Source organism: Raphanus sativus, chromosome 9, assembly GCF_000801105.2.
Source record: "Raphanus sativus cultivar WK10039 chromosome 9, ASM80110v3, whole genome shotgun sequence".
NCBI lineage: Eukaryota > Viridiplantae > Streptophyta > Magnoliopsida > Brassicales > Brassicaceae > Raphanus > Raphanus sativus.
Genome location: NC_079519.1, coordinates 35152331 through 35175952, shown reverse-complemented (window position 1 = coordinate 35175952; position 23622 = coordinate 35152331). Strand labels below are relative to the sequence as shown.

The window sequence follows — 23622 nt, the reverse complement described above, 5'->3', positions numbered from 1 at the left end:
AGTTATTGCAAAGTTCATTATTATTGCCAGCTAATCATGGAGAACAAACCCACCAACTCATATATTTCTATACAATTCCAGAAAATTCAAAAAAGTATCTTAACTAATAAACCAAAACTTTTCTAGGCCATCCTTTAAAAATAAGAAAGTCATTTCCATTAAGTGTGGATAGTTTTATCACCTAATTAATTTTTTCGTTTATATGATAAACACAAATTAATAAATGATTATCATATTAATGACGGCAAAAAAAGCTTTTCAAATAAAATAATACCACTTGCTGGAAAAGTCTTCCACCTGCTTTTACATCATCAAACCCTCTCTCTCTCTCTCTCGGTAAGAAGAAGACAAGAGTCAAAACACAGGAAGCGATATGAAGGCGACAACCCGAGCATCCACGGCCGTTTCATTCTCTCTCACCAAACCCTAATTTACAATCTCCTCCCCTCTCTCTCTCCCCTTCATCATACATCAAATGGATCTCTCCGACGATGGCGGCGCCACCGCTTCTCGACATCTACTCGATCCTTCTCTCTCAATCGTCCCCAGATCTGAAGACCCCACGACCTCATCCACCGCGGCGGCGACTCCAACTACTTCCGGAGGAGCCGTGACGAAGCGGTCGACGAAAGACCGTCACACGAAAGTCGACGGGAGAGGACGGCGGATCAGGATGCCGGCTCTCTGCGCCGCTAGGGTTTTTCAGCTGACGAGAGAGCTCGGCCACAAGTCCGACGGCGAAACCATCGAGTGGCTTCTCCAGCAAGCAGAGCCGGCGATTGTCGCCGCCACCGGCACCGGAACCATCCCGGCCAACTTCTCCTCTCTGAGCGTCTCCCTCCGGAGCAGCGGCTCGACTCTCTCCGCGCCGCCGCCGCCGTCGAAGTCCGTGCCTCTCTACGGTGCTCTCGGACTTACTCACCACCATCAGTACGATGAACAAGGAGGTGCCTTTGGTGCTCACGCTCACATAGGATTTCATCACCATCTTCAACCGCATCAGCAACAACATCATCAACAAGCTCAGGGGGAAACGATTCCACCGCACCGTTTCTCGAGTAAACGGTATAGATCGGTTGTTGATTCGTCCAAGGAAGAGGACGAGGGGAAGCAGAGCGAGAGCAAATCTTTGAAGGAAAGTGAAGCTCCGGCGGGTGCAACCGGAGCTCCGATGTGGGCAGTTGCTCCGACGAATAGGTCAGCCGGTGGAAACACCTTTTGGATGCTTCCCGTACCGACCAGCGTCGCCGGGAATCAGCCAGCGGTTGTGGAGAGCAGCAGCAACAACACCAACCGTGCACATATGTGGCCGTTCGGAGCAGGGGGCGCGGGAGCTGGAGGAGGAGGAGGTGCAACTCATTTTATGGCGGGAACGGGGTTTAGTTTCCCGATGGATCAGTACAGAGGAAGTCCGCTTCAGTTAGGTTCCTTCTTAGCTCAGCCGCAGCAGCAACCGAATCAGAGTATAGGTTTGAGTATGCCGGACTCGAATCTTGGGGTGTTAGCCGCTTTGAACGCGGCTTATTCGAGAGGCGGAAACGCGGACGCGGAACAAGTGAACAATGCGGTGGAACATCAAGAGAAGCAGCAGCAGCCGCAGACGCAACAGAGCGATCAGGATGATGATAGTAGAGATGAGAATTCAAATAGCGATGGGTGATTTGATGTAAACTAATCTTTATGAGGAAGCATTGAATTTGGTAAGTTTTATTTTTTAAACGTTTGTAGCGGTTTTGATTATTTGTTGTGAGGTTTGTGTGCGATTTGATTATTTGTTTTGAGGTTTGTTTGTGTTGTCGTAGTACTAGTAGTCAGTCTTAGACAAGAATTTGTGTGTGAATGAATTATTTCATGAGAAAGAGAATGTTTTCATTTGTATAGGAGGGAATGATAGGACCCGTGATTTCTTTTTTTTTTTGTCATCTGGTGTTTTATTAAAAGGTCTATGTCCAAAATGAACAAAGCCCAACATTAACATCAGATACAAAATGGCCGAACAAAATTCAAAACATAAAATACATTAACTTTAACCAGGCTTTTAAGCCCACACAAAAAATACACACCCACCACATGAAAGCCCATCACGTCTGGAAGGCACGAGCATCCTTCACCGGATCTCCGCCATTAACGAAACCAAACTGGGAGAAAAAAGCTTGAATCCAAAGCTTCAATATTTTTCGAGACAAAAGCCGGCGAAGATTGTGTTATGTGAACCACCTCTTCCCAGAGACAAAAGCCCCAGCCATGGGGAGACATAAAGACCAGAACGCCGACCACCAATGATTCAAACAAGAAGATTTGACCAAATCTGATGGAAGAATTAACAACCCACATCAGAGACGGCATCAACCAGCACCGTACACCAGAAAAAAATACAGATCTGGTCAAAATCAATCAAGCAAGACACCGCAGCGACGAAGAGATCAAACCACACCAAGTCTTACAAATAGTCTACCACTGAAACAGAGAAGAAACAGAAAAAAACACAGATACAAAACGGATCTTAAAAGAACCACTGAGAAAATATACAAATATGAACGCACAGCTCCGACGCTATGGAAGCCGCCGGAGCTGAAGATCTGTAAAACTGAAAGTGTTTGGTGATGAGAGAAGATGGAGCGTTTATGAGAGAGAGAGGAAGACCCTTTTTTTAGTGTATATCTTATTGATTTCCTTTTCCCTTTTTTTTTTTTGTTATTTCTGTGTTTCTTATATTTTCTAGGATTAGTTTTGCATTCTTAAATAAGAAAAATCGTACGACAGTTGCATTTAACTCGACTCCTGAGTTGATAACAACAATCAAAACACATTTGAGATGTTTTTACTTTTCTGGAACATATGATTTTTGTGCGTGGAGACATGGGTATCGTCGACGCATGTGAATTTTATGACTATATTATAACATGCAAGCTCAACATCGATTACTTATGAATGAATTAGTATATTGATAATTCGATATAATATTGTTTAATTGGGTGATTAGTGAATTTTAAGAAAAATTATCATCGCATTCCATTGTTTCAGTCGTTAAATATTATTATGCTTTAAATAGTCTAAAACAAAAAAAAAATTCCCCATTGCTTGTTTTTAACGTCTACCAGCCATATTATTAGAAAATGCCTACTAACACGGTTGAGGTTTAGACGTTTATAAACCCAACACACGACATTAGCAAACATCAAACTATTATTACAAAGTACAAACAAAAATTGGTATATATTGAGTGATTTTAAGTCTTTATGAATTCGAAATTTTCATATTACAATTGCATTTCTGAATTTGTAGAGTAGCTGGTTATAAACTATATTTGACCATATCAAGAAAAAGTCGGAAATGCATCGAGCTTTGTAAACGTCAACGTATACTCCATGTTCCAGCTCTACTCTTCCGCTTCCTATATAGTTCACGAAACCACTCTTATGATCATTCTTCAACTCATATCGTTCGTTTTGACAACATGTAGCTATCGACCTCGAGCAAGCTTTCCTCCAACATGCACTTGAATTCTGATGTTCTTCTAGTCAGTTAAGGATTTGGAATCACCGATAGAAATTGCGTACGATGCAAATACAACACTTAGTTGATTTTTATTTGCTCTTCTTATTACCGATAGAAGTTGCGTACAATGGAGAAGTATTTAATTGGTTTTTGTTTGCTTTTTGTTTGCTCTTAAAATATTCTGAGACTCCTGTCAGCGGTTGCACAAAAAAAAAAAGACTCTTATCAGCGTTTAATTAATTATCAATAGATGAAAATAGTGTGATAAAAGAAAAAGAATTACTACGGTGTAAATTAAATAATAAACGGGAAAATATCCGACAACTTAATATTCTCTTTGAATAAATAAACCAAAAATGTTGACAAAAAAAAAAAAAGCCCAAAAATATAAGAGATCCAAAACATAATTTTTGGTAGAGCAAAGTCTTAAAAGGCATCAAGAATCTATAATCAGCATCTAGTCTCCGCCGCGACTTTCCTTGGTTCACTCTCACCACCACCACCACCACCACAACAACAATGTCTATCCTTCTCCCCACCAATTTACAACAACGCCCTTGTCACTCCCTCTCGCCTACCACTCCGCTCATCTCCCCGTCTCCTTCCTCTTCCGCCTTCTTCTCCCCCGCAACTCGCCGTAGATGCGTCAGATTCGTCACTTCGTCCGTCGCCTCCCTTCAATCCTCCGTCGCGATCGGCTCCGCTCCCGCCCCCGCCGCCGTTGTTGTGGAGAGAGACCAGATTCGTCTTGGTCTCCCTAGTAAGGGACGCATGGCCGCCGACGCGATCGATCTTCTCAAAGTGAGAGAATCAATCGAAAAATGGATCTTTGAATAGTGATTTATCTTAGATACAGTTTGACTCACGCTGCTTTAAGTACTTTAAAAGATCGAATCTTTGGCTACTTCGTTAGAAGCTAAAAGCTGTTAAATCTTGTTGTTATGTAACTTTCGATTTGGTGAGGTGTTGTTTGCGTTTGGTCATCTCTCACTCTTCCTTATTTGTTTATTTTATTCTGTGAAGGACTGTCAACTGTTTGTCAAACAAGTCAATCCTAGGCAATACGTTGCACAAATTCCCCAGGTATGCAGCATTCACTCAAGGCGAACATTGAAACGACAGTGCGTTTTTTCATGTCTTTTTTATATATTGGTAATGTTTTCATGTCTTCCAGTTACCAAACACTGAGGTTTGGTTTCAACGGCCAAAAGACATTGTTAGGAAGTTGCTCTCAGGAGATCTGGATCTTGGTATCGTTGGTCTTGACACACTTAGTGAGTTCGGGCAGGTGAGTCACCACCATAATTGTTTTTTCTTAGAAGAGTTTTTTTTTGATTTTGATTCTCTTGTTCGATTCTCTGACACTGGCAAGCCGTGTTATTTAGTTAGGATATAGAGGTTTCCCTGTGGTTCTCTTACTCTGGAAGGCCTTGTTTGCATCATAATTTAAGATGTTTGGATTTTTCTTTTTAGGGAAATGAAGATCTTATCATTGTTCATGAAGCTCTCAACTTTGGAGACTGCCATCTCTCTATTGCGGTTTGCTCTCTTCTTATCTATTGTGTTTGGGTTCTATGTATCATTACCGCAAATGGTTATCTTATTGCGTGTTCTCATATGATCTCAGATACCCAACTATGGGATTTTCGAGAACATAAACTCTCTCAAGGAGCTAGCGCAAATGCCACAGTGGAGTGAGGAGAGACCATTGCGCGTTGCTACTGGCTTCACTTATGTACGAATATGATGAGTTACAGATTCTTCTTTTTTTGGTGCGCCGGTGTCAAATTTCTCTCAGGATGTATCTAGGCTTCATATATAATATTTGTAATTTGATTCAACTGGTTTTTGCAGCTCGGCCCCAAATTTATGAAAGAAAACGGTATAAAGCATGTGGCATTTTCAACTGCAGACGGAGCTCTGGAGGCAGCTCCTGCGGTGAGATTACTCTATTAAAGTCTTTCTTCAACACTAGGCTAATAACGAGTCTTCCATATGAATAGAAAAGACGTCAACTTTTCTACGAAAATATAGTTTGCTGCATATTCATGACACATCTTGTGTAGTAATGTGTTAGATCCATCTTTAACCTTCGTTGTTTGTTGTTTAGAGGTTATTCTTCTAGTCTGAACTTAGAATTGTCAGTAATGGAAAGACTGTCTGCTGTTCTGGAGGATAATCTCTATAAGCTTATAATGTCCTGATTCAATATCTTACTTTTAGGCTATGACGTGAATGATTTTTCTAGACGTGCAAGTAGCCTGAGAGAAAAGGATTCTTTTGTGTTGAAACATATTTTTCTTGTTAATTAGATGGGTATAGCTGATGCCATATTGGACCTTGTGAGTAGTGGGACAACACTCAAAGAGAATAACTTAAAAGAGATTGAAGGAGGCGTTGTGTTGGAAAGTCAGGTGATGTGAAGTTAATGGAATCTGCATATACTTCTGGTGGCCATTATAACGGAACATTTCTTTTAAAAACTTTCAGGCGGTACTTGCGGCAAGCAGAAGAGCATTGACCGACAGAAAAGGAGCGTTAAACACAGTACACGAGATTCTGGAGAGATTGGAGGCCCATCTGAAGGCAGATGGCCAGTTCACTGTACGGACTTTTTTCACTTCTTACTGCTTTCACTTTCTTTTCTCTAATATTTTCATTTCAGGTTGTTGCAAACATGAGAGGAAATAGTGCTCAGGAAGTGGCTGAACGCGTGCTGAGCCAACCATTATTGTCAGGACTGCAGGTAATGTTTCAGAATGGTGGGGAAGTTCTGAAGGTTTGGCTTGAGCGTTTTCCACTGATTGTTTATGGCTCTCTCTTGTAATGAGCAGGGACCAACAATAAGCCCAGTTTACTGTAAACAAGATGGAAAAGTATCGATTGACTACTATGCCATTGTGATCTGTGTGCCAAAGAAGGCCTTATACGAGTCAGTGAAGCAACTCAGAGCGGTTAGTGATCCCTGCAGTCTCTTGCTTACTAATTTCACTTCAATGTTGACTCTCTTCCCACTTTTTCCCTGAGCACCTTCCAGATAATTTGCGTTTGTTACTGCAGGTTGGAGGCAGTGGGGTATTAGTTTCACCTCTGACCTACATTTTTGATGAGGAAACTCCAAGATGGGGTCAACTCCTGAGAAACCTCAAGCTTTAAATGTATCGGACTATCGGTAAGGAAGATGCACACGATGAACAGGTTTTAAGGAGACCCTTTGGTTTGAATCTCTGGGTTGGTACTTTTTGTGTCAACTTTATAGTTCTGTCTTCTTTCTTTCTCTCGTCGCTGTTGTAATTTTTACTTCACTTTTTCTGTTTGGATCCTACACATTGTTGTTTTGTCTGTTAGAAACAATAATAAGAAAATAAAAGATGCTGTTTCGTTCCTTTTTAATTGATCTTTATCTTTGCATCAAGGAGCACATTTTTGAACAGTTTTCACTAGCTTTTGTCTACATCAATTGTAACCTTCTGCTCACAAAAGGCTATGTCTCTAGAAAGGTATGCGAAATTGTTCTTTTCATACTGATTTCATAATTGATGTTTATTTTCTCTGCGTTGTTGGTAATGCGTGGGAGTTTGTTCTTTGATGACCTTGTTCTATGTTTACTTTTCTTTAATCTGTGATGTCATTAGATTAAAACTGTTATAGGATGAAAGAGGGAACACACGTTGCTGCTTTGCATACAAAATCCAAACAAAGAATCAAAGAGACAAACAAAATAAAGAACACACACATATACATAGATATCACCGATATTGAAGTGCATACATACATACATACATATACACACTTGCAGTGTACATGATTTTATTTAGATTTTAGAGTGTTTTAGCTAAAAGCGCAGAGTGGAAGAGGAAGTGTAAAGAGGTGCAGAGATTTCAGTAGAAGACCCTTTCTTCTTGAGGAAGAAGAAATCTCCCAAAAGAGGAACGATAGGTTTCTTCTTTTTCTTCTTCCCAAAATAATCATTTCTATCTCCTCTGTTACCATCAAGTATCTGAGCCAATGTAGGATACTCCTTCGCCATCTTCCTCATCAGCTCTTTCCTCCTCTCTTCCTCTCCATTTTCCTTCTCTTTTGTTTCCTTGACGCCCACGGATTTGGCCATTGCTGCTGCTGCGCTCTTCCCTGCAGCATCAGCCTCCGCTTTAGCCATCTTTGACATGTTCTTATGCATCTCGGCGTTCAACGTAGCCAAAGCCACCTCTGTCTCCGACTCTCTCTCCTTCAACTTCCTCACCTCTGTCTTTGTCTCCGTTATCTCGGCCTCAAGCTTCTTCAATACATCCATGAACTCTTCCTTTGGACCTTGAGGAGAAGAGGGCAACGAAGGGCGCTGCTTCCATGGTGAAGATGGCAAAGAGGCGGTGGTGTGGGTGATTCTAGGACTAGCAGCAATAGGACTTACCGGTTTGTGGTTTGCCGTATGAGTTTGTCCTGGTAGCATAATCCGTTGGCCGAAGATGGCAACAGCTTCTTTCACCGAGCTAAAAGGACGAGAAGTGTCAACATGATTACTTTCTTCCATCGCTTCCATTTCCATGGAGGAACAATAGATAGAGAAGAAGGTGATTGATGTATTGGTGATATTTGGTTTGTTGGGTTAAAGATATGATATCGGTTTGGTATCTTTGCTTTTACAGCAAATTATGGGGAGAGACTTGATGACTGTTGTGTAAAGGTGAAGACAAGACTATATACTAAGTCACTTTGAAAGTTGACTCGCCAGCTACTTCTCGTGTTTACTTAAATCACTTTTGCTTTTGTCCAAATCTCTTATCAGTGTTAGCACTAGTCTAGACTTAGGAGAATTAATGGGACATTTTAAGCTTGCAATTATGGGAATAAGGTCACTTTGACTTTTAATTGGTAGAAAAGTCACCTAATATAAGAACGAAAAAAATCGTGATGGATTTTGATTATTTGTCAAATTGATCCTAAAACTTAAGAAAATGTACTCGCCACAAATGAGTCAATCAAACTCGGTTCCTATGCACGCAAATGTCACCCTAAGACTTGAAGTAAATGAAATCAGTAAAAAAAAACACCATTTATCAAAGCCTGAAGTTGTTTCCACCGGTTCCTGAAGGAGTTGAAGAGCTTGAGTTGAGTGATACATTAATAGAAGAAGTTCCTCGTGGATCGAGAATCTTTCTCGGCTTCGACACTTAGCTATGTTCAGATGCTGGAAGCTAGACAACGGTCTCATTATCAAGAATATCCAAGATTGTAGGTGTTGCTTGTATGCAAATTACTCGTGGTGATGAGGATCCCTCTAGGTATGTGGAAGTAAGCATCAGTTGGTTTTCTGACTTCCTAAACCATATGAACTTTACAGACATATATGTTACAGATTTTTCTGCCGGAGACGGTTTATACTTCTCCAGTGTCACTGTTCTTCATATGTAATGATTCAAGATGATTCCAGATTGCATCAACCAGATATGTATCGTTACCTCAGCGTCCAGATTCCCTTTCATCTCTAGATGCAGAGAACTGTTTCTCACTTGATACAACATATGGCTCCTTTAACAATCCAGAGATCTGTATGAATTTTTAAAACTGCATCAACTTGAATCATGAGGTGACAGAGCTCATCCAGACCATTAGAACGTTTCTGGTATGTAAAATATTCAGTAAATACTCTCACGAAGCTTGTCTTCCGGTTTTAGAATTTAAGTGATCAAGAGAAAATATTTAGCAGGTAAATTCATCCTCCTAAAAATCCATCACTACCCTATAATATTCCTGGCCAATCACCTAAGTACAGTTATTTCCTGTATCTGAGAGGGTACTTGGAGCTTGAAAGTAGCAAACTCCAATGCCTTCAGTCAAAAAAAAAAAGTAGCAAACTCCAAACAAAGTAAAGAACAACAATCAAGGACCGAGTCAAGACGAAGTCAAGCAATACCTCTGATTGTACACTCTACCTCGGGTATAATACATTCCATCTGAAACTCTTTCTTCTAATCATTATATTCGTTATCAATTCTGATCCAGTGCCAAATTGCTAGAGTTTTTTTTTACAAAATAATTTATAAAATATCATTAGATTCCTTGACTCTTCTTCTACACGTCTTTACTTTTTCAAGTGGGTTATGATTTTTTATGAGCCACACACATAAAAAGCCACTTTTTCTTTCTATCTCTTCTTCAGATCTGAAAGCTTTGTGATCATTTTTTCCGTGAGGTTATCCATGGCTTCTTCTTCATCTCTGTCTCGTAGTTGGTTGTATCATGTCTTCCCGAGCTTCCGTGGAGTAGACGTGCGCAAAGGGCTTTCTAAGTCACTTTCTGAAAAGAGCTCAAAAGCAAGGGATTCATACCTTTCATTGATGACGAGATCGAGCGAGGCGAAATCTGTTTGGTTCCGTTCTTGTAGGAACGATCAGACTATCAAGGGTAGCCATCTGTCTTGCTCTACCGTAAGCTTCTTCAAACTTGTGTCTGGATGAGTTGGTGGAAATCATGAAGTGCAGAGAAGAGTAATCAACAAACAGTGATGACCATTTTCTACCGAAGTGGATCCATCTAATGTTAGGAAACAAACCAGAGATTTTAGAAAAGCCTTTGATGAAACGTCTTTGGGAAAAAAACAGAAGAGGTGAAGCAGGCAAAAAGTTGTTGGTTGTTCTTGATGAAGTGGATTGCTGGTGGCAACTCGAGGAAATGGCAAAGCAGCGTGGATGGTTTGGTTCCGGAAGTATTATTATCATTGCAACCGAAGATAGGAAACTTCTCAAAGCCCTCAGACTAGGGGGTGGATCATATCTACCAGATGAAATTTCCAACTAAGGATGACTCTCTTCAGATCTTGTGCCAATATGCTTTCGGTCAAAAGTCTTCGGATTGTGGTTTTGAAAAGCTGGTTTGGGAAATTAATAGGTTAGCTGGTAATATCTTCCTCTAGGCCTGAGAGTCATGAGATCATATCTACGAGGAATTTTGAGAAGCTTTGGGAGGAATCAAAATTAAAAAAAAAATGTTCAGCATTTTTTCTTGTGTAGAGGGCGATTAGTCATTCAAGTGCCTCAAGATGATAGATTTGAGTGATTCTCTGTGTCTGAAAGAGATTACTGATCTCTCAAAAGCAACAAGTCTCGAGAAACTAGATCTCCATTGTTGTCAAAATTTGTTGCAGCTCACAAGCTCTATTGGAAATGCCACTAAGCTTACATTCTGCAACCTTAGTCAATCTACAACAATATCAAAGCTTAATCCATCCGTAAAGGTACTCTACTCTTATTTATAGTTACTTGATCTTGCCTAAGCTTCCTTCAATCCAAACGGCAAACCTGCTAAATCCAGAGAGTTTGCTTTATTCCTTCTCCACGTCAGCATTGATACTAGATGTCTATCAATATGTCTGGGTGTAACAACCTCAAGGAGTTCCCAAATGTTTCAGACAGCGTTGTAGAGTTGGGGTTTGTGCAATACAGAGATAGATGATATTCCTCCATGGATTGAGAAGCTATTTCGTCTTCGTAAACTAAACATGTATGGATGGAAGAAGCTGAAAAAAATATCTCCAAACATTTCTAAGTTGATGAATCTTGAGTATCTTGGTCTGATTATCTGTGATCGTAGTGATGATGAAGTTACTGATGATGATGTATTTGAAGCAATATTCAAGTGGGGGGGCCTGACTTGAAACGCAGATGTACATTAGTATCAGACTTCAACCATGACTACATTTTGCCCATATCTCTACTCGACGAAGCTCTTACATCTCCAATATCATTACATTTCCGCTGTGATGGTTTGAAGACTATTGATTTGTGTATAACAATATAGTCTGTTGATTTGATTATTCTATATTATTTGATTAATACATTTGTTTGTAGATGAAATAAGTTAAACTTAGTTATATTTTTATTTAAATCAAATCTTTTGACTTGTTACGAGTTCAATCAGCAAATTCAATCCAAATGCAAAAAAGTTGTTTTGACAGAAATGAATCATACGATCAAATGAACACCTACTATTTGTGTCCAAAACAATACTTGAGCTTTGAGAATAAAGCCCATTAGGCCCAGTAGTATTTGTTCCCTCCGCGGAGTGTTTCGCTGGCCAATTTCAATATTCTCCTCCGCCCCTCTCAGTGGGTTCATTGATCAGAGACGAAGCAAATGGCTCCGAAGAAGAAACCTCAGAAGCAAAGCAACAAAGCTTCTTCTTATTCTTCTTCTTCATCGTCCTCAAAACCGAAACCTTCTTCAGGTCCCAAGCTTCAGATTTCGGCGGAGAACGAGGACCGTTTGCGACGGCTATTGCTCAACTCCGGCCGCGCCGCTCCTCCGGCTCCGGCACCTGTCCACAGCGCGCTTTCCAAAAATCAGAAGGCGAAGAAACTCAATACCGTCTACGAGAAGCTCTCTTGCGAAGGATTCGTAGATGATCAGATTGAGCTCGCTCTCTCTTCTCTTAGAGTAACGCCCGCCCTTTCACCTCCTCGCATTTTATTGGAATTTTGGAATTTTAGCTTTACCTAATTGAGTAACATTGTGTTTAAGGATGGAGCAACGTTTGAGACTGCACTTGATTGGCTCTGCTTGAACTTACCGAGTCATGAGTTGCCTGTGAAGTTTTCTACAGGAGCTTCTCGGTTTCCTACGGGAGGTATGGAATAAAGTCACGCACATAGACAGTTGTTAAGGTTGTGGATTGATTCTTGTACCTTCCCCATTGGGGTGTTGTTACAGGTGGTTCAGTAGGTGTGATATTGAACTCAAGGGAAGATTGGAATGAGTCTTCTGACTCTTCTTCAGTCGAGCTCAAGCAGGAGGAGCCTGAAGTTTTTGTTAAATTGAAGGGGAAGCAAGATGAAGATGCTCTTCGTGCTGACCAGTCATCTCAAGCTGATTGGATCCGTCAGTATATGAGAAGACAGGAGGAGGTACAGATTAGAATGGTTCGAGTTTTCCAAAAGCGCGATACATGGTAGTTCTAGCGGCAAAATAGTATTGATTTTTGCTCATTGACTTCAAATTTTTAGGAGGAATTGGAATCTTGGGAAGATGAGGTAGATGGTGTTGGCTCTAGCAGGGAGGTAATTCAACTCTTTTTGAGGATTCTCTCCGTCATTGATTGATGGATTGGAATGTAATAGTTGACTACTTAGTGAGACTGTGTCCGTCATTGATGTGGGATACTTTCACTGTTTTCTGGAGTGTTATCTTTCATGCATTTTACTCGATGATAAATATTCCCTCATAATTTTGGTCTGATAGAAGATGAAAATTTCACCTTACAAAACTATAAATATCTGGAAAATCTCTTGAATTAGGATCATGCATTATTGTTTTGCCGAAAATATATTACATGTGTGAAGCTTAGTATATAATCTGTCATGGCTATTTTGTGGCTCTGCTCGTTTGGACCTGCTAATTTATATATTTTCTTTTGACATTTGGTAGAAGTGGATACTTTCTGAATTTGTTTATGATGATCATATTACAATACAGACTTCAGTCAATTAATTTTGCAGAACCATATTGGTTCCTGATTTTATTGTCGTTCTCTGCTGTGATATCTTGTTTTCACAAATCATACTAGGCATCCGGTCCGAGGCCTTTTGATGTGATTGCTAAAGAATACTATTCGGCGAGATCAGATGCTATAAAAGCAAAGGATAAGCGTGATAAAAAAGGACAAGAGCAAGCAGGCCTAGACATTCGAAAGCTCAAGCAAGAGATAGCTGCTCTTGGTTAAGTTTAATCTTTGAGTAATCAGTTTCAATCATGTTGGTTGGTGCAGAATGTCATGTGTTATACGTGTTTGCTTTGCAGGAATATCTGAAGCAACGTTGGAATCTGAATTTCAGCGTGAGTATGCTTTTGAAGATGCTGCAGAAAAAGAAATAACCTCTCCCATACCCGATAATGTTCATGAGGCAGTAGATACTGACTCTGTTCAGCCGTTAGATGAACCAGTCTTGGATAAAAATCCTGTCGAGAGTTGTGGATCTGAGGAAAATCAAACTAAAGATCTTCCCTCATGTTCCCCGGGACAAGAAGTAGTTGCATCGGATGATAATTCAGAGTATTTGGCGCTTGACGATATTTTTTCAGTAGATGCTCCGCATAATGAAGCATCGCCACATGAACTCTTGGAATTGCAGAAGAAGGAAAAGATGAGAGAACTACGCAGTGAGGAAAATCTCGGGAAACTAGAGGGCATCTGGAAGAAGGTAACTTTTTACCGAACAAGATTGTAGGATAAATACATTTTAGATTCAGAATACAAGATGTCAGAAAAAAAAGATTCAGAATACAATTACACCTAACAGGTGTTTAAAGCTTTGGTTTTGTTTATGCCTGCTTTAGTTTTTCATTTTATCAATGTTTTTATTGTGTTTATACCTGCTTGTTAAGTTTTCATTTTGCCACATATGCTGATCCACTAAGTAGATGTGGAATTTACTTCTCTGTATACAAGGTGTAAGCTTGTTTTTTTCCCTGCGTTGCTCCTTTTATTATCTGGGCACCTTTTTTTTAGTTCGCCTCTCTCTTTAACATGTAAAAGTTTACAGGGTGAGGCGCAAAAGGTACCAAAGGCATTTCTCCATCAATTGTGTCAAAGGTCGGGGTGGGAAGCACCAAAGTTCAACAAAGTAACCGGTGAAGGAAGGAAAATCTCATATACTGTAAGCATTCTGCGTAAAGCCAGTGGACGGGGTAAAAGCAGACAAGCCGGGGGTCTGGTAACTCTTCAACTTCCTGATCAAGATGAGAATTTTGAATCTATCGAGGTACTCGTTTGATCCATGTTTTAACATTTAAGTTTTTTTTTTTTTTTTAACCAACATTTAAGTTTTTCTTAATAAGTTGCTAAAGTATCGAACTAACGCCTTGTTACTAAGTGTAGCAAGGGTATAACTTTTAGGAAAAAATGCCAGTTTAATTCCTTTAAGGTTCTGAGGAAAATAAAGTAGGATTGCTAGAGAGAAAAATCTATAGTGTACATGCCTAACAATTTTGCTCAAAGTTTTGGAAACTTCTAGTTATGAACCTTATCCAAAGTTATAAGCGGTTAATTGGAAACAATCATCAATACCTTAGAAGCATATGCTGATCATGTAATCAGTATGCCAATTTGACTGTGCTCTTGCGTTATTTGTGACAGGATGCACAAAATAGAGTTGCGGCATTTGCTCTCCATAAGCTCTTTTCGGATTTGCCTGTTTACTTTGCAATCACTGAGCCTTATGCCTCTCTAGTGTTGATCTGGAAACAAGGTGATTTTATAAATTTTGTCTCATTGCCTGCTATTTGCTATAAAAAGTATTTTGCAGTGACCTGTCCAGCTATGCCACATAATTTTAGATTAATTAACTTAGTTTATTATCACCTTTCTGTCAATCTTGTACATTGGCATGTTCTATGTTAACTCCACAACAATTATATTTTGCATGAGAGTTTTAGTATCCATTTGTTTAAAACAATTGGCTGCTAAAAAGAGCACCAGTAGTGACTATTGAATGAAAGTATTACAGCATATGAAGTTAAATGGAAAGAATACGACATAATCTATTGGTAACTGTTTTGCATATCCCTAATATTACCATTCTAAATTAGTACACATATTATATGTGACATATGTTCTCGTTTTGCAATATCTTAATCGGTCTAATAAAGTTGTCTTGAGTCTTGACAGAGGAATTGTTCTGTACCGTACAAAGCACAGAAGAAGATCGAAGAGCTAACTTTGTTGATAGGTTGCTTGAGGCGGACAATTTGAGTTTGAACACTTCGTCGAGTGGCATCTCCGATGCAGTTCAAATGGTAGACACATACGTCGAAGAGAAGGATGACCTAGGTGTTACCAGATCTAACCACAGAGCTAAAAGTATGACCTGGGTGTATCTGGTCACTTTGGTTGCTTAAATACTATGGATTTTACTACCAAAATCATTAGCATTAAATATAGTAAATCATCTATTTTATGTATTACAGGAGACTCTTACATAGAAGCTACATGTTTATCTCTCCAACAAAAGCAAGAAAACAAGAAGAAAACACGGAAATACAGGGTAGAACATTCTTGTTTGTCTTTAGAAGAATGTTGTTCATGTAGCCCATGTTATGCCTTTAGATATGTATTAAGCTTCCTAGACTGATTGGCTCATTCCGGTAAGATACACAAGAGTATGTTTTCAGCATGGTCAAATCTTTGTTCGCAGGATATGTTGAAAACTCGGACTGCTCTTCCTATATCTGAAGTGAAGAATGACATACTGCAGCATCTGAAAGAAAGAGATGTCTTAGTAGTATGCGGAGAAACAGGTTCTGGGAAGACTACACAGGTTTTATCTTGTTGCTCCCTGTTATTTGGTGTCTATTCTTTTTCGGAATTTCTTTCAGCTTACAGTTGAGTCATTTTTAACTGATACATTGTTTCAGGTTCCTCAATTTATATTGGATGATATGATCGAGTCAGGGCGTGGTGGACACTGTAATATCATATGCACACAACCTCGGCGGATAGCAGTAAGTAATTCGATCTTAAGATGTGTTGTTTTCGGGGATTCCTTGTTTAGTTCATACTGGTCCTTTTATTTCTGGAAAGATGATATCAGTTAGCCTTTTGTAATTGTTAATAACTGGGTCATATGGTCTAGGCTATCTCTGTTGCTCAAAGAGTTGCTGATGAGCGTTGTGAATCCTCTCCAGGCTCAGATGACTCCTTGGTTGGTTATCAAGTTCGTCTTGAAAGTGCAAGGTCTGCCTTTTAATTTTACGATTTTTGTTTGTTTTTTTCTTTCGTCTTAGGAGCTTGTTAGATTTTACTGTGTTTTGTACTCCATTCTATCGCTTCATTCACTTTTCTCAAGAATCCAAAATTGAATGATTCAGAATTGATCAGAAATTGAAGTAGTTATACTTGTATGGTAAAAAAGTGGCTTGTTTCTCAAAGTACAGAAGTAATAAAATAAGAAATTGAAAAAGAGTTATTTACTTCCAAATGGTAGAATTGTTTCTTTCTGAAATACATTTCCATCACCTGCTGTTTGTAAGGTATTCATTTCTGACACTGTTATATGATGGCCTTGGTTCTTTACCTTTAGTAATGTTCCTTATAGCGGCGGATTAAGCGTATTTTTTCTTGGAATATTTGTACCTTCTTCAGGAGTGACAAGACAAGGTTGCTGTTTTGTACTACCGGCATTCTACTGAGGAAACTCGCTGTACGTCCTCTATTTTCTAACAAGCTCTTTTGCAACCAAATAATTACATGTGTTAAAGTGTGTTAAGCTAATGAGAAATGATAAAGTATTTATGAACAAACATTCTGGTGATTTGGATAAAGGTAAAATATCACAGAAATTATGGTTTCTTATAAAACATGATCTCTTAGAAAATACTACATAAATAGTGTCTCTGTTAACTAAAAACATAGAAATTTCAGTAGTTAAAGTAGTTATTTGCTGCAAGATATTCTAAGGAATTTGTTATTCTGAAAAGCATATTATACGTAGCCACACTAAAATATTTTTGGAGAGAATTTTACGATTATATATCAATCTCTCTTATTGTTTTTTTCCTTCCTGTTTGCTTGTTTGTGCACACCTTGCAGGGGGATACAACCTTGAACGATGTTACACATATTATAGTCGATGAAGTGCACGAGCGCTCTCTTTTGGTGAGTATTGATTAACTCAGGCTGAAATTGGATCATTGTTAAGTAAAATTAGACACCTAGTTAAGGATTCTAGTTGAAAATCCATACAATATTATCTGATGAATCACTAGAATGCAAGAGCCTGCTCGGAAAGAAAAATAGGAATCTAGTAGTACTTATACAATATTCATGTAGAATGCACTCAACTACAATTCTTCGCATTTAGTTATTTGCAGCAGCGAAATCCAGAAGTTTGCATCCTTGGTGCTTAGAATAAAGGATGTATACTTATTCTGTGCGGACAGGCAGTATTAGTATCCAATCTCCTCTTCTTATAAAGAATGCTAGATCTGTATTTTAAATTTTGATGCGTCCATTTTGCATTGATAGAAATTGACCGTTCATTCTTTTCTCATTTTCATTACAGGGTGATTTTCTTCTCATTATTTTGAAGAGCCTGATTGAGAAGCAATCATGCGATAATTCAGCGCATAGACTGAAAGTTATCCTTATGTACGTGTAGTGGTTTTAGTTTTCAAGCCAGATCGTAAATACTAGTAAAAAAATCATATAAACATATGCTTCTGATGTGGTTTCAGGTCCGCTACTGTTGACGCTAATCTATTCTCAAACTATTTTGCTCACTGTCCTGTGATTACTGCTCAAGGACGAACACACCCGGTTACTACTCATTTTCTGGAGGAGATTTATGAGAGGACTAAATACCTTCTGGCTCCAGATTCTCCTGCTGCACTAAGATCGGATTCATCCATTAAAGACAAGGTATCTAAATTATTCGTAACAACCAAATCATCTACTTCTGTAATCCCCTTTTTCACTACGTAGTCCGCACCCATTGCTAGAAACGGATCGCTGCAGCTGCTAGACACTTGCACATCTTGATTTATGGGTTTTCTTCTGATAGGAAATTTTCATTTGTATTGATACGTTAACTATTTGCACAACCAAAACAGACGACCAGCACAAAAATTTGATGTTATGTGGGGTCTGATATAGAATGGTCTTGGCATTTTTGTGGGGCTTTATATGGGAACGCCTTTTGGTTAGATGTGTGTGATTCTGATTTGGATTCTAGTGTTTATAAACTGCTACTCCCATTTAGCTTGTATTAGTGTAAGTGAAAGTTCATAAATTGTGTAATTAATATATGGCTTCGTTTTCTTCAGTTTGGTTCTGTAAACGACCGTAGGGGAAAGAAGAATCTTGTATTGACTGGATGGGGCGACGATTATTTGCTTTCAGAGGACTGTCTTAACCCGTTTTATGTTTCCAGTAACTACAACTCATACAGTGATCAAACACAACAAAATCTGGTACGCTAATTTCCAGTTTGAGCTTCTGTTCCTTTTATTCTTCTGGCTGAGTGAGCCTTCAATGGCATGTGAGTTCTGTGCAGAAAAGGTTAAATGAGGATGCTATTGACTTTGAGCTTCTTGAAGAGTTGATATGCCACATTGATGACACTTGCAATGAGGGAGCTATTCTAGTATTTTTGCCTGTAAGCTGACACTGAGTTCTTTCGTGTAAATTAGAATCAATCATCTGGTCTGCCGTTTCAGCTTGACATTTGTTTTGTTGATAACAGGGTGTGTCAGAAATTCACATGTTACTTGATAGGTTAGCTGCTTCGTATCGTTTTCGTGGACCTTCTGCAGATTGGCTTCTTCCTCTGCATTCTTCTATAGCATCTACAGAACAGAAAAGGGTGTTTTTACGACCCCCTGACGACATTCGGAAGGTGATGTCCTGTAACTTTATACTTTGTTGCACTATTTCTGAAATATTAGTTAGTTTCAATGGCGGTGTAATCCAAAATATTAGTTAGGTTTGGATGCCTAGTTTCCTGGACGTGAGTACATTTGTTCCAGACGATCAAATATAATGGCTTTATCATTAATGCCTTGGTTTTTCACTGTCTTCTGGAAAACATTCATGCATTGTTTTCAGTTATAAGGGTTTCAGTCTCATCTCTCGCAACTTCTTGTTTCCTTTGATTCCCACTAGTAACTGAATTTGAGTGATGTTCACTCTAAATAACCTCAATTGTTGTTTAAAATGCAAATGATTAAAAATGAATATGTTCCATGGACAAGATTTTTCCTTATATTTCCTTTGGTCTTTTTGGAAGTTTCTTTAGCATTAAGTTGTGAAGTATATATCTCAAAGTTAATATACGGAGAACAGTTTAATTCACTTATGACTTACTGAGAGGAACTTTTATGCAATATGAGATGATATAGTCAAAAGGGTTTAGTGTCTTCTTGACACAGACTGAAATATAGTACTGAATCCCAATTAACAAATGCATGGGCTCCATAATTGCAGAGGATATTTTCTGTAAATTATACGTTTAGGTTGCATGGACTTTTGCAAAGCCAATCTGATTAATCTTTTGCATTATCTCTTATGTTCAGGTTATTATAGCTACAAACATTGCAGAGACCAGTATAACAATTGATGATGTGGTGTATGTGATTGACAGTGGCAAACACAAGGAAAATCGCTATAATCCACAAAAGGTATTCCCAATGCTAGTGAATCAGTTGCATTTTCCATTTATGATGCTTGTAGACCAACATCGTATTTTCTTAATGTTGAAATTCTTTTGATCCTATAAACTCGAACCTTCTCTGAAAATGGATTGTAACATTATGCACATTTGATCATGCTATTTGCATATAACCTTTGCCTTGTGAAACCGTTTGTAAGATTTATATCCGCTATTTTGGTACATGTATCTTGAAATTACGTTTTAGTTCTCCATGTTGAAATAAAAGGTCCTTATATATCTTCGTTCTGTTTAATGACAGTTTTTTTTTGTCTTCCCCTTGTGATTGCCTCATGATCATCTTAGAAACTGTCAAGCATGGTGGAAGATTGGATATCTCAAGCAAATGCAAGACAAAGAACAGGAAGAGCTGGACGAGTTAAACCTGGAATTTGCTTTTCATTGTACACACGCCATAGGTTCGAGAAACTAATGCGTCCCTATCAGGTTCTTTTTGGTCCTTTCCTTGTCTCTGGTTCTCACTTGGTTTTAGCCCGTAAACTAATTAGTTCCACGTTGCTGACAAGGTTCCTGAGATGCTGCGGATGCCATTAGTAGAACTGTGTCTACAAATCAAATTGCTTGGTTTGGGTCACATTAAGCCTTTTCTGTCCAAGGCAAGTTATAAGATTTTTATATTGACAAAAAGCAATAACATTATCAGCCATCTGACTCGTCTTTGTACTTGCCCTTTTTAGGCTTTGGAACCTCCGAGTGAAGGTGCTATAACCTCTGCAATTTCATTGTTACACGAGGTACCATGTGATATATGTATTTTATCCTAAAGTATAATCATTTCTTGCGACCAGCAAGCAATATTTGATACATCCGAAAGTTACGAGACCAGTCACTTGGAGATATAATTGATGTGTATGAGATTGTCCAGCCGTGGGGCTGATTAATCTTCTTTCTGTTGTAGCCATAGACTAAAGTAATTTTGAGTTTGTTGCTGAGTATTCTTTTATGAACCCTGTCTTCTTTAGGTCGGGGCTGTTGAAGGGGACGAAGAATTGACACCACTTGGGCATCATTTAGCAAAACTTCCTGTTGATGTGTTGATAGGAAAGGTTTACTTCTATAACTTTACTGATGCACTTCTTTTGTCATTGCCTTCATATATTTATTCTCTCCTCACAACATCCAACCTCATTTCATTTTGTGTCTTCTTTGAAATTATTAACATTCTGCCTAGTTTTTAGTGTCTTGATCATTGATCTAGGTAACCAGAGAGTTCATCATGTAATTCTTTCCATTATTATGACTTCATGTTTGAAAATTGTAGATGCTGTTGTATGGTGGAATATTTGGCTGCTTATCACCTATTCTCTCGATTGCTGCTTTCTTGAGCTACAAATCGCCATTTGTATATCCCAAAGATGAGGTACACTTATACACTCTCAGAACTTGGCTGGTTTCCTGAAGGAAGGAGGTTGTCAACTAACTCTATATGCGGTGTTTTTTTCTTAGAAGCAAAATGTTGACCGGGTGAAAATTGCTCTCTTTTCTGATAATATGGAGAAATCAAGTGAACTAAACAACAATGACAAACAATCTGATCATCTCCTTATGATGGTTGCATACGACAAATGGGTGAAGATACTTAATGAGGTATGTGATAAAGGGATATTTGAAATTAGATTCACGAATATGTGTTACAGAAATCAGAATTATTTGATTCACGATCGATGGATATATCTTGTCTTTGATAGATGTCTGTCTATCTAGATGCAATAGCTTTTCTTTTGTATACGTCACAGCCAAATTTCTTTTTGGGTTCTGGAGGAAGCTGTTAATTTCTCGTCTAATAAAGAACCCTTGAGCCGTGGGTTTAAAATGGGGTTGATTCCAGCCGATCCATGCTTGATTTAGGCTGTTCAATCAGTTTTAGCAAAGCAATTATCTGCATAATAACATCCCCTGTGTTTGTGATATTTACAGCGAGGAATGAAAGCTGCACAGAGGTTCTGTGAATCAAAGTTCTTGAGCAGCTCGGTGATGCGGATGATAAGGTACATCGTACTTGGATGCTATAACTTGTCTAGAGATGTCCGTAGAGTTATAGAAAAGATGACATTTTAATATATGGTGTTACTTCCTTGCTATGCTGATTCTCATTTATATCCTTGTTTCGAGGGATAACCTTCAGTTCTTTATGTCGCCTGAGTCACTATGGAAGATTAACAATAATTTATCTTGACATGATTTAAGTTGCTTTATGCGCCTTACAAGGTTGACTAAGGATAAATAATTTTGTTGAAAACTCTGTTAGATATCCTTTTTTGTTGTCAACGCTCTGTTAGTATCTAAAGGACGGAAAGTAATAGTCATTTGTTTGGTTTCTTGTCAAGTCACTTAAACGTTTAAACCTAAGTCTAGTAGAAACTTTTGATATATGCACGAGTCCCTGAAAATCCTTATAGACTGAAAGAATTCTTACACCATTCCGGTTTTCATCTGTCACATCTTATTTGTTATTCTCACAAATATCAGAGACATGAGAGTACAGTATGGAACACTACTAGCAGACATCGGGCTCATCAATCTTCCTAAAACAGGAGAGGTAACTTATTCTACACCATTTGAAACATTTGCTGCATATGCATGGAAGGTCCATCTTACACCAAACGTTAAATTGATTGTTATCAAGTTTCTTTATAAAATTGGCGGAAAGAAGGCCGACTATTTATCTAAATGAAATCTGATCAAGAATCTCTTGGTTTCTTACTATAGTTTGCAGGGAGGAAAAAGGAGAATCTTGATATCTGGTTTTCTGACCAAACTCAACCTTTCAATATGTATTCACAAACAACCTGAAGTTGTTAAGGTAAAAGTATTTTGATTGCTATTATCTATTTTGATGGGTTTCTAAATTCAGCTGTCAATATGTATAGGCTATACTATGCGCAGGACTATATCCTAATATTGCAGCCAATGATAAGGGTATTACAGAGACAGCGGTTAACAGTTTGACAAAGCAAGGGGACCAAACAAAGAGTTATTCAGCATGGTACGATGGCAGAAGGGAAGTATATATCCACCCGTCCTCTATCAACAGCAACTTCAAAGCATTTCAGTACCCTTTCCTTGTATTCCTTGAGAAGGTAGACTTTTAATATGTGAAGCATTGATTTGATTCCTCAGAATTTCATGCTTAGCTTCGTATTTGACGAACATGGTGACTTGTTATATCGTTTTGATGTTACTAGGCAGATTCTGGTGTAGATTTGTAACCATCTATTATTTCGTGTAGGTTGAAACGAACAAAGTATATCTGCGTGATACAACCATTGTTTCTCCTTTCTCCATTCTTCTTTTTGGCGGCTCAATCAATGTTCATCATCAGGTACTGTTAACCGTATCATGTTGTCTTAGCATTGCGAAAACACAGATGTTATTTTGTACCGGTTTAGTTTTTCGAACGATGAATCGCAAATTGGGCATTGATGACAGAGATCTTTAGAAAACGGTTTGACTCTGCGTGTGGATACTTAATTTATCTGCCTTTCATTAACAGAGTGGATCAGTCACCATTGATGGGTGGTTGAAGATAGCAGCACCAGCACAAACTGCAGTTTTTGTTCAAAGAGCTTCGGTTAACCCTACATTCTATCCTCAAAGATCTTATCCGGAAACCAGAGGTTACATATGTTCAATCCTTGGTTAATTAATCCAACTCGGTGAAGTAAGTAGAGATCATGCCTAATCTCTCTCCACTTTTGTTGTTTGTTTTTGCAGATATCAGGGATAGTCCACAACGAAGTGGTCAAATCTATGGTCCATCTTCTTATAGAAGAAGGCAAACCGCAACACACATGAACTAAAAGCTAATATTTGAAAAGTGTAGTAGCTACTGATACTACTGTGTTACTTCCATAGCTAATAATTTCAGTTTTTGGGAGGTGAATTTATACATCAAGAAAAACAAGTAATAA

General features: G+C 38.6%; 4 protein-coding genes across 4 annotated transcripts; 3 read left to right on the top strand and 1 right to left on the bottom strand.

The window, feature by feature from the left end:
• Positions 1-297: 297 nt before the first annotated feature.
• On the top strand, positions 298-1878 carry LOC108827963 (transcription factor TCP8). The gene has a single exon (XM_056994658.1). It carries the CDS (start codon positions 476-478, stop codon positions 1658-1660), a length of 1185 nt encoding a protein of 394 aa, XP_056850638.1. The 5' UTR covers positions 298-475; the 3' UTR covers positions 1661-1878.
• A 2030-nt stretch (positions 1879-3908) lies between these two features.
• On the top strand, positions 3909-6891 carry LOC108827962 (ATP phosphoribosyltransferase 1, chloroplastic). The gene is made up of 11 exons (XM_018601490.2): positions 3909-4299; positions 4522-4581; positions 4673-4786; positions 4972-5037; positions 5126-5233; positions 5353-5436; positions 5811-5912; positions 5989-6102; positions 6164-6244; positions 6333-6452; positions 6559-6891. Exons 1-11 carry the CDS (start codon positions 4018-4020, stop codon positions 6652-6654), a joined length of 1227 nt encoding a protein of 408 aa, XP_018456992.2. The 5' UTR covers positions 3909-4017; the 3' UTR covers positions 6655-6891.
• A 265-nt stretch (positions 6892-7156) lies between these two features.
• Positions 7157-8145, bottom strand: LOC108827964 (WEB family protein At1g75720). The gene has a single exon (XM_056995211.1). It carries the CDS (start codon positions 8042-8044, stop codon positions 7334-7336), a length of 711 nt encoding a protein of 236 aa, XP_056851191.1. The 5' UTR covers positions 8045-8145; the 3' UTR covers positions 7157-7333.
• Positions 8146-11590: 3445 nt separating this feature from the next.
• Positions 11591-23622, top strand: LOC108828457 (DExH-box ATP-dependent RNA helicase DExH7, chloroplastic). The gene is given in 36 exon segments (XM_018602162.2): positions 11591-11930; positions 12015-12120; positions 12204-12397; positions 12497-12550; positions 13057-13207; positions 13290-13690; positions 14033-14251; positions 14626-14737; positions 15157-15348; positions 15456-15532; positions 15683-15805; positions 15903-15989; positions 16121-16221; positions 16630-16687; positions 17077-17142; positions 17549-17634; positions 17721-17904; positions 18309-18455; positions 18539-18640; positions 18728-18880; positions 19557-19661; positions 19997-20137; positions 20218-20307; positions 20389-20445; positions 20674-20757; positions 20973-21071; positions 21158-21298; positions 21629-21699; positions 22181-22250; positions 22421-22495; positions 22497-22514; positions 22582-22791; positions 22941-23033; positions 23205-23264; positions 23266-23328; positions 23426-23622. Coding segments are annotated over 36 exon segments (4371 nt in total). The 5' UTR covers positions 11591-11630; the 3' UTR covers positions 23507-23622.

Coding starts and splice junctions, on each gene's coding strand:
- LOC108827964 (XM_056995211.1), bottom strand. CDS start 8,044: ATGGAAATGGAAGCGATGGAAGAAAGTAATCATGTTGACACTTCTCGT.
- LOC108827963 (XM_056994658.1), top strand. CDS start 476: ATGGATCTCTCCGACGATGGCGGCGCCACCGCTTCTCGACATCTACTC.
- LOC108827962 (XM_018601490.2), top strand. CDS start 4,018: ATGTCTATCCTTCTCCCCACCAATTTACAACAACGCCCTTGTCACTCC. Junction 5,038..5,125: donor ACTGCCATCTCTCTATTGCG/GTTTGCTCTCTT, acceptor ATATGATCTCAG/ATACCCAACTATGGGATTTT. Junction 5,234..5,352: donor TTGCTACTGGCTTCACTTAT/GTACGAATATGA, acceptor TGGTTTTTGCAG/CTCGGCCCCAAATTTATGAA.